The sequence below is a fragment of the Mixophyes fleayi genome, chromosome 12 (assembly GCF_038048845.1).
Source record: "Mixophyes fleayi isolate aMixFle1 chromosome 12, aMixFle1.hap1, whole genome shotgun sequence".
NCBI lineage: Eukaryota > Metazoa > Chordata > Amphibia > Anura > Limnodynastidae > Mixophyes > Mixophyes fleayi.
In genome coordinates, this window is record NC_134413.1 from 13,219,277 (window position 1) to 13,230,124 (window position 10,848).

The 10,848-nt window shown below is 40.7% G+C and overlaps 1 protein-coding gene across 1 annotated transcript; it reads left to right on the forward strand.

Annotated features, from left to right (window-relative positions):
- The first annotated feature begins 209 nt into the window (after positions 1-209).
- Positions 210-10,592, forward strand: LOC142109323 (alpha-1-antiproteinase-like). The gene is made up of 5 exons (XM_075193467.1): positions 210-303; positions 1,233-1,938; positions 4,908-5,172; positions 6,521-6,668; positions 10,353-10,592. Exons 2-5 carry the CDS (start codon positions 1,236-1,238, stop codon positions 10,539-10,541), a joined length of 1,305 nt encoding a protein of 434 aa, XP_075049568.1. The 5' UTR covers positions 210-303; positions 1,233-1,235; the 3' UTR covers positions 10,542-10,592.
- Positions 10,593-10,848: the final 256 nt, after the last annotated feature.

Consider the following 10,848-nt stretch of genomic DNA (forward strand, 5'->3'; position numbering starts at 1 on the left):
GTATGATTTGTTTATTACAACTATAGAGCTCCGGAAAGAGGTCCAAAAATGAATAGAAGAGGGTTAGGAGGCTCCGAACGAGGCACCATTATAGGGGTGACTGATTTGTTTTTACATTGAGGCAATGAACAAGCAAACAAGACAGTTGGTCAGTATTTACTCTCCCAGCTGCGAACCTGAGGTTATCTGGTTAATGTTTAGAGGGGTCTCTGATTTCACAATAGCATAGATGCATTGCTCTATATAAGTCATCAGCGCTACTGCAAGAGCCTGACGGGAGCTTCTGTGTGATCCCAGAAATTAGTGAGTATACAGATATTTTGTTTTTATCAATATTGAACTTTTTCTTATATAAAGGGTCTTTTCTTTTAAATATCTGTGTGCCTTTTTGTCCTATGCTGCTTTGAATGCTTCTAACAAGCACTTTCTGTTCTGTAAAGCACCAATGTATCAAGTTTCGATTCCTGCAAGTCGCTGGAAATTGGTGACTTCACAGGGGAGATTTAAAGAGGCGATGGCTTGCAAAGGCAAGTTTGCCTCCATTTGATCTGCATGTTAACCACCAATTTGATTGGGGCAAAATCGACCGTCGGTAAATCTCGCCCTGTATGTTTTTCTTCCAATCTTTAATGAATGTACAGTTTCACTGGTGATTCAGTCTACATATTTGTCCTGAAACTAATTTCTCTTTTATTTTTATTTCCAAGCTCATTTAATTTTTCACGGTATACTTGTGACATTATACAGAAAGCACATATTTTTATTTCATCTCTATACTTTATTTAAATAATAAATCCCCTTTTGTTACTGTTTAAAAAAATATAAATAGTCATAACAGACCCAAAGACTTTGTTTCATTAATACAACTAAGTTTTACATTTGGTTAGTTACACCCTCTAGCAGAGTGTACCCAACAAAGGGCTCGAATGTGTCTCACGTTCCCCAGAACGGTCTTCTGTTTTCACGCCCAAAAATCTCTAACTGACAATGCTTTTTTCTTTTTCTGGCCATAGCAAACTTCAGTTCATATGGGTGTCCTGATTTTCATTTAAAAATTATGGAATCCCTAACTTGACTGTACCTTTGGGTCCATTATGTCTATTTAAGCTAAAAAAAAAAAGTCCTCCCTTGAACATGAAAAAATAAGAAGACTGTAAAATGATGTTAAAATGTTTAATATTGTTTGATTTTAATGGTGCCCCCTTTTTCAAGTTATAGTTTGTTTCTTTCAGAAAATGAGGGTCCTTCTGTCTCTGGTGTTAATCGGAGCATTATTTTGCGAATTGGCCTTTAGTGACCATCATAAAAATCATGATGATCACAAAGATGACCATCAGAAGAAAGGCGGGCATCAGAAGAAAGACGGGCATCAGAAGAAAGACGGGCATCACAAGGACAAACACCACGACCATTCAGACGAAACTTTAGCCTGCCACAAAATAGCACCAAACAATGCCGAATTTGCATTCAAGCTTTTTAGGCAAATAGCTGCAGACCAACCCTCTGAGAACATTGTCTACTCCCCACTTAGTATTGGTACAGCGCTAGCTTTACTGCTCCTCGGTGCCAAATCTCAGACCCACGCTCAGATCCTAGAAGCTCTTGCTTTCAATAGCACTAAGAGTTCAGACCAGGAGATACATGAAGGTTTCCACCATCTCTTAGATGTGTTGAATGACCAAGACAGCGAGCTGCAGCTTAACAATGGTAATGCTCTCTTCATATCGCAAGCACATAAGCTTCTGCCGAAATTCTTAGAGGACGCCAAAAATTTCTACCATTCCGAGGCGTTTTCGACAGACTTCCAAAATTCTGAAGAAGCTAAAAAACAGATCAACAGTTACGTGGAGAAGAATACCAACGGCAAGATCCCTGAGCTGCTAAGCAGTGTAAACCAGGATGCGGTTTTAATTCTCGCAAACTATATGTACTTCAGAGGTAAGCCATTACAGTTCCATAGATACAGTGCATTCTGCATGTTAGGTTATGATGATTTTTAATGCATATATTGTTATTGCTGAAGAATCAGCGAACTCAGGAGCGTTGTCTGAGAGCCCTCGACCAATCCCACCCAGGCCCGGCGCTCCCATTAGGCAAGGTTAGGCAGTTGCCTAGGGCGCCGGGCTCTGGAGGGCGCCACAGAATGAAAATTACTTTAAAACTGTGCGGCGACCGCTGACCAAAGCTTTCATGGCTGCCGCACAGCATTCAGATACATCCACGGGGAGGGGGGAAGAGGCTATTGCTCACCACCGCCGCCTCTCTGCTCTGTCTCCCCCCCTCCACTCACTGACTGTCGAGCGTGACATCATCATCACGGCCAGACAGTGTCAGTGAGTGGAGGGGAGCAGACGGAGCAGAGAGGCGGCGGTGTTGAGGCAAGGTAAGGAAAGACGTGGGGAGGGGGGGAAGAGGGAGGAGGGAGCCGATTTTCAAAGTGTTCCTGCGCGCGGGGAGGGGTGGGGGGCGCCGATTTTGACAAAGTGCCTAGGGCGCCATGGACCCTAGCACCGGCCCTGATCCCACCTCTCCGTTTTTTCACAAATGGAATTACGCCTAAAGATTAATCAGGCCCTGTATGTACAGTACACACACAGGGCCTGATTAATCTAGGACATGCTCTACCCCAACTATAAATGTGTCATCACATTTTAAATTCACCTCCCCCTCCAATGCAACATGCTTTTGCCAAGGTGCAAAGTTACTCCCTTTTTTTTAGCTTTACTCTCCATAATGAATCAGGCCCAAGTTCTGTACTTTTTTTTTTATATGCAAAATTTCGTGCAAGTTGTGCTTGTATTTGAATCAGGCCCTTTATGTCTAGCAATGGGGTATATCTGTACAATATATGTGAGTGGTATATCTCTGTAATATACAGGTGGTAATTGGGAGCTATCTCTGTAATATACATCAATAGGATATACATCTTCTGAATGCATTCAATAGAGATGACATTCTCATATTGCTTGCATAGGAATGTAAAAATGTCTATAAAAAGTATTTACACCTTTTGAAATTTTTTTCATTTTCTTTTCTCACGTTATGGAATCAAAATTTTTCAGCACTTTTTACCATTGATCACCGTAAAATACTCTAAAGTCAAACGTAAACAAAAAAAAGTTAATCCATTGCATACAAAGCAGACAATAACTGATTACATACGTATTCACCATTTTTTTCTAGGATGCTTCTAAATAAGCCTTGTTGTAATTTGTTGTCTTGAGAAGTCACACAATTAATTGATGGTGGCCCACAAGTTTTAATAGGTTCAAACATAAATGCACCAGTCTGTTAAACGTCCCACAGTTGGTTAGTGCATTGCCAAACAAGAGCTTCATCATGAAGATCAAAAGTGCATTCAAAGATAAGGTTAATGACAAGCACCAATCAGCAGAATGACATAGAAGGATTTTAAATAAATTAAATAACACCCAGAGTACTGTCCAACCCATCAAAAATAAATGTAGAGAAAAAGGCACAACTATTAACTTGTATAGAGGAGGCCATACTACAAAACAGAGCACCAATATGAGAAGGGAACTTTTTAGAGGGTCTATGGCACCTCTGACAAAGTTATACAGTAGAGGCTGTTTCTGGGACAACAATATCCCAGCGACTTCACAAATCTGTGCGTTATCTGTGTGGAGTTTGTATGTTCTCCCCGTGTTTGCGTGGGTTTCCTCCGGGTGCTCCGGTTTCCTCCCACATTCTAAAAACATACTAGTAGGTTAATTGGCTCCTATCAAATTGAGTCTAGTCTCTGTCTGCCTGTGTGTGTGTGTTAGGGAATTTAGACTGTAAGCTCCGAAGAGGCAGGGACTGATGTGAGTGAGTTCTCTGTACAGCGCTGTGGAATTAGTAGCGTTATATAAATAGCTAATAATGATGATGATGATGATGATGATGATAATAATGATATAGCCTGACCCCTGAGACATTAGAGGAGATGAAGGATTTTAGCGCAGAATTACTGTCCGTGCGTGACCTCAGCTGCTCATGCAGCTAAGCTCCCTATGGATGGTCGCACACAGTGTATTTTTTCTGAGTCTGATGACAGAGGCTGCTTCCTACAGAGATAATATTGAACACTTTGCTGGTTATAGTGATTTGCTGCTGTAGGAGAGTCATGCCAAGGGCCACCCTGCCATCATACAAGTGTATATGTAGTCTTTGCGCCTATTTTTTGCAGGATAGGGTTTGGGTTTGCATGCGTACTTTCGGAACAGGATAATAAGCAGATTTGAGCAAATCAGGGAGTTCCTCATTGCTGTGGAATAGGCACAATAACGCATTGGACTATCGGAGATCCTGATTTCACAGGGTGTCACAGTGCTTTTTAGATGCAAACGTATAGCAATTTCCTTTCATTTAACAGCCATCCTCATCATTGTTTATTTTATTTAGCACCACTAATTCCGCAGCGCTGTACAGAGAATATTTGTCACCCACATCAGTCCCTGCCCCATTGGGGCTTACAGTCTAAATTCCATAACACACACACAGACTTGGGTCAGTTAGAAAGCAGCCAGTTAACCTACCAGCATGTTTTGGTAGGAAACCAGAGCACCCGGAGGAAACCCACGCAAGTGCAGGGAGAACATACAAACTCCTCACAGATAAGGCCATGGTCAGTAATCGAACTCATGACCCCAGTGCTGTGAAGCAGAACTGCTTGACAGTGACAATAACAGTGACATTATCACTTGTGCAAGCCTTCTGACAGCCTTGTATTGAGCACTTCTTGGGACTTGTAGTTCCACAACAGCTGGCGAGCCACACATTGCTTATGTTTGCCATAAAGAGTACTTTATTTTTAATCTGCCATATCATTGCATAGACCTGCCACAAACTAAACATTGTCACTTAAAATAAAAAAGACACACGTTTTTCTATTAATTTCTTAACAGGGAAGTGGGAGCAACCTTTTCAAGCGGAATTTACAAGAGAGGATGATTTTCATGTGAACGAGAACGTCACTGTGAAGGTGCCTTTCATGACCAGGACCGGTATGTACAATGTCGCACACGGCAGGGACGCCACTGTGGTTTCAATCCCCTACAAAGGAAACGCTTCTGCGTTGTTTATCTTACCAAATGACGGAAAACTGAGAAAAGTGGAAGAAAATTTTAACAAAGAAACTTTGAAGAAGTGGAAAAAATCATTCCGCCGACAGTAAGCAAACATTTTAATTATATGCTGATCAGTCAAAATCTCATGATATTAGGAGAATACACCAGTAATGCTATTTTAATTACATGCTGATCGGTCGAAATCTCATGATATAATGATAATACACCAGTAATGCTATTATAAGTTTAAATTCCTATACTTTCTGATGCCATCGATTCAGTGTTCAGTAGGGAACGTATGTATTATAAGGAATAATGTATCACTATGGTAAATTATATGGATGTTAGAAGTCACCTTGTATTTCTATGACCAGTATATAAGCACTTGTATTGTACTTTTTTTTTTTCAATTCATATAAGCTTTATTGTCAGGAATAATGGCTTAGCATTGACAAAGCATGCAGTGACTGGAGTCGGCGAATAGCACATATTTTTACCAGGAAATGGGTTTCAGCCTCCAGTACCCCCTGCTCACTCCACGCCTCCTAATTATCCCGATTTAGGCGGGTCAGTTCCAGTTCTAACAGACTGTCCCGCCGCCCAACAGCCAGGACTTTTGCCCCGAATGCCAGGAATGTTGGTAGATCATACTTGCAAACCTTTGACAAGTGAATTCCGGGAGATCCTGGGCAGGGGGCGTGGTTGGAGGGCGGGACGTGGTCAATAGCAACATTTTGGACCCACCCCCGCGCCGAAAAACGTAATTTTGTTGCGGGGGACCGGGCCAAAACGACGCAATTCACTGCGTTGTTGTGCGCGCATTTTGGAAGGTAAATTCCGGCATGCTGGATACTTGCCTGTTCTCCCGGGAGTCCGGGAAACGTACCCGGAATTCAGGAGTCTCCCGGACATTCCAGGAGAGTTGCCAAGTATGTGGTAGATGTGTCCCATGCAATGTGCACCCACCACTGGTGCTGGCAGAATTTAATATTTTTTTATTAGGGGATTGAGTGGGTTTGGTGGTGGCCCAGCCCTTCAAAAGCGGGATCGTGGCATATCCACAAACGTGACACAACAATGCATGGCCCTTCCAAACTACTGTTTTTGAGAAGGGAAGGGATTTAGTAAACATTGATTTTTAAAGTGGAAAATCCCTTAAGTCTCACATATACTTTGAGTGGTACGCACTAGGGGGAAAAAAAGGTGATTAATAAGGTCCAATAAAACTATAGGTCCCCAAAATTGGCCAGGGTTACAACAAAATCAGTGACTACCTGAAGCGCACAAAGCTGTTTAGTTCTCTAATTCTCCATGTGAATTATAAGTGAACAGAATTTTCATAACTGTTCAGATTACCTGAGAATAGACTGATGAACAATTGTGAAAGTGAAAAAAAGAGACTGGATCATTTGTGCCGTTAACAGCTCTCTGTCTCTAATCTTTTTTCACAGGCTAGTGGATTTAACAATCCCAAAGTTCTCCATTTCTGGCACCCTTGACCTTAAAGACATATTAGGTAAATTGGGGGTGGTGGACTTATTTTCGAACAGCGCTGATCTGTCTGGTATCACGGGAGAACCTAATCTGAAAATTTCTAAGGTGAGATGTTGTTTTTTTCCCCAATTGCATTGTTTGTTTGGAAAATAATAACAAAAAAACTAGATACATATAATGTACAAGTTAACCCGTGCATGATACTCATGCATTCTAGTCAAATCAAGCTACTTAAGGTCTTAAAAAGGTTCTTGTCATGCATTTGGGCCTAGCCCAGGCCTCCTCGGGGGAAGAGCGTTACTTCCCGACGCAAGCGGCCTTTTTAATGTGTGTTCATGAGGTAAAATGACCTCACGAAAATGAGTTTGACCCCTCAACTCGTAAATTTAGCCTTTACTACCCCTCCCACGGGGGGAAGGGGGGAGGATGGAAGTTAACTGACTTGACTATTCTAATTTTTTTGTCAAATAATGTCAGTATACCAAATTTCAGGTCAATTGGATGAGCCCTTTCTGAGAAAATAGTTTTTTCCACACACACACACACACACACACACTAACGCACGCCTCTACACATGTGTGTTCATGAGGTAAAATTACCTCACGAAAATGAGTTTGAGCCCTACCAAATTTCAGCCCTTTTTGAAATTTTTTTCCCACACACACTAAGAATTTAGTAGGTCTGTGTATAACTCTGCCCAGCAGGTGGCGCTGCAACTTGTTTTTTTTTTCCCACACACACACAGACGCCACTAAGCATTTATATATTAGATTACAGGGAAACTATGATCATGTGTTTAAAAATGGCAGCTCCTGATCAGTAAAAAATTAGATTGTAGATTGAACGTATGTACAAAATATAAGTTTATCAGTTTCACATCTATGACTAGATAAAATAAAGTAAGCATTTTCATAATTGTGGCTTTGGCCAGGAGTCTCAAGTTTTAACTAGAGCACACAGAAAAGAGACTAGGGCAGGGGCAAATGCAGGATTTGCAGAGGGGGAATTCCACACCACGCTACCAGTGGGCGTGACCAGCATGCATGGGGGCGTAGCTATAATTTTAGACAGTGCTTGACTGCTCTCCAACTCTCCCTATCCCCATAATATACACGTGCAATGCTGCGTGCACTACTGTTAGGTGCACGCAGCTCTCCCTTTTCAAGCAGAGCTGTGTGAAGCGGGAGCAGGGTCCAGCCACCTCATTTATACAGTGCCCTATGCTTGTAGGGGGGTTTCCAGGCACTAGGAACCCCCCCCACCCTTGGTTTTCCTATGCAGGGCCACTGAGATGAAATTTGGACCTTGGTGAAGCAATTTCTTGCATCCACCCTAGTGTACACATGCCTGGTGGGGCTAGAAACCTATTGGTCATCTACCCTCATTTTCCTCCCACCTATAATCTGTCTCGTCGTATATCTAAGGCAGACTGGCTGGACCTGTGGGCGTTCATAAAACCCAGAAAGTCTGCGCCATCCACCACGTTATAATCTACCGCTGCCAGACCACCAAGACAGGCCCAGATAATTTGTACCCATTCCCTTCTATCTCTACATCCCTGAAGCGGACTTAACTACAGAAGGACTGCAAGTCCTGGTCTTACCAATCAAGTACCAGAACACAAAACAAAGCCTATTTCCAAAAACAATTCAAAGAGAAAGGGAAAGCAGCATCACACATATATCGAAGAAACTGACCGAGATTAGAATCCAGGAGCCAAGCCAGACAATGTTAAAGTATTTTTGATTGGCAGAGTAACCTACTGTTTAGACAAAGGCTAAAACAGTGAGACGTTTAAACAGTCAGCTTGATTACTGTGACTGGCCACCGGAAGGCACGGGTAGAGTCAATAACAAAAAATATCTGCACATATGAGATACCAAGTCAAATCATGGCTGGCAGATGGCATAATTACAATACAGATGTGCTGCAAAGTAAACCAACAAATAAAGCCCATCTGTGGTATGTTCTAGTGTTAATTTTAGCTGCCTTTAAGCCACTGAAAACTAAAGATTAGGACATATCGTCGGTGTGTTTGTTTTTTTGTTTGGCATACTAGGCAGGCATGCCTATACATTAACCACAGAATCTTGTAGAGTAGAGAAAAGGAACAGAAAATCTGCTGAAGATACGAGACCACTTTAGTTCTCCGTGGACAACTAATTTGAAATGGGGTACGGACTTTGTGAACAAAACTTTTCTACTCTAGAGAAGAGACATTACAGGAGAATTTGTGGTCACTGAATACAAATACAAAGATTTTCTGACAATCTGTTCAGAATGCGGTCGCTAAAAAGAATCAGAGGTCAGCCTCTGCAGTTGGAATAAAGAACATTAGTTCCCAGTTGTGAAAAGGGTTCTCTATGGTAAGAGCAGTGAAAATGTGGACTGCGCTCCCACACAAACTGCTATTAGCATAGACTGTAGATAGAACATTTTCCCGTCTAATAAAAAATACAGAGTAACAGCCATTAATAATTACAGAAAATAGTGTAACAATATCTAAAAAATTAGGTGCGCCGAGGAGACCAAGCATTTAATAGATAAAAGAAAGCCACAAAGAGTCGGCACTAGTGATGACTTTATGATTTTAAAGAACTCCTGGGGGTATATTTACTAAACTACGGGTTTGGAAAAGTGGAGATGTTGCCTATAGCAACCAATCAGATTCTAGCTGTCATTTTGTAGAATGCACTAAATAAATGATAACTAGGGGCCTGATTCATTAATGATCTTAAATGAAGAGGTATCTTATTTCAGTCTCCTGGACAAAACCATGTTACATTGCAAGGGGTGCAAACTAGATTTCTGTTTTGCACATAAGTTAAATATTGACTATTTTTTCATGTAGCACACACATATCAACTTTAAATGTCAGTGTACAAATAAGCTATCAAGTATTTGTGTGCTACATGAAAAAACAGTCAGTATTTAACTTATGTGCAAAACAGAAAACTAGTTTGCACCCCTTCATTGTAACATGGTTTTGTCAAGGAGACTGAAATAAGATACCTCTTCATTAACGATCCTTAATGAATCAGGCCCTAGAATCTGATTGGTTGCTATAGGCAACATCTCCAATTTTCTATACACGCAGTTTAGTAAATCTAGCCTCTAAATTATTATACAGAGTGTACTGGCCACACACTCGGTTTATATCAACTTTAAATCATTTGCACACTTATTATAGAATCTTATAGCTTGTATTTTTATGCTGGTTGTTTACCACTAGACATGCATAGTATTATAAACGTGGAATGCGATGTCTTCAATATTCACTATTGATGTGATATATACAATTATTATTCTTATATGATCTGGGCATTTTATTTTAATTTTTATTCTTTGAATTGATCATAAATAAATTTACATTGTATTTTAAAAGAAGTCATCCATTTCTCTTTTTTCTTTTATTTACTAAATGCTTGGTCTCCTTGGTGCACCTAATTAGATATTGTTCCATTCTTACGAGGGGTGGAACCCTTTGTTGGGTTTGCGACAAGAGACTATTTTTTGGGGGGTTTAGAGCGCTCGGGATATGTATTAGTTTTTCATACAGAAAATAGTGTATTTGCATTCATACAATTGTCATTTCGGAAGAAATGTTTCCCCTCTATGGCAAATATGATTTATAGGTTTTTTTGCCTTCTTCTGGATCAACAGGAGTTTTTAAACAATAAAGTTTGAACTAAAAGAACATAGGTATTTATGATGAGAATAAAAATCATATTTAACTATATGTCACGGCGTAGCCTTTATTTAATATGACAATTTCGCTGATCTCTGCAGGGCGTCCATAAATCGGTTTTGACTGTCGATGAGAAGGGAACAGAGGCCGCTGCGTCCACGGCTTTTGAAGCAGTTCCCATGATGCTTCCTCCAAATATTCGCTATGACCGAGCTTACTTAATATCCATATACTGTCATAATACCAAGAGTGTTCTCTTCAACGCAAGAATTGCAAATCCTGGAAAGTAATTCTGTTCACATGTTATGTCTGATTTTCTCTGAATAAAATAATGTACTTTATCTATTTGATTATTCGTGGCATTTGTTAAGTTTTACTGGTGGCAAACACTATGTTGTCCCAACACTGGTTGAACCATCTGTCTGTCTGCCAGTCTGTATTCAATTAGCAGACTCTGCCTATTTGTTATTTTAGAGTTTTCCCAGAGTGGAAACAATAAACAGATACACGTAAGACCAGCAACGCACAGATTTTGCGATCACCTGATCTATACAGATTGTTTTTAAAGTTATTCGCAGTAACATAGTAACATAGTTG

Bases quoted from the DNA above. Each gene is read 5' to 3' on its own strand.
- LOC142109323 (XM_075193467.1), top strand. From the start codon at position 1,236: ATGAGGGTCCTTCTGTCTCTGGTGTTAATCGGAGCATTATTTTGCGAA. The intron at 1,939-4,907 runs GTAAGCCATTAC...ATTTCTTAACAG, and splicing joins AAACTATATGTACTTCAGAG to GGAAGTGGGAGCAACCTTTT. The intron at 5,173-6,520 runs GTAAGCAAACAT...CTTTTTTCACAG, and splicing joins AAAAAATCATTCCGCCGACA to GCTAGTGGATTTAACAATCC.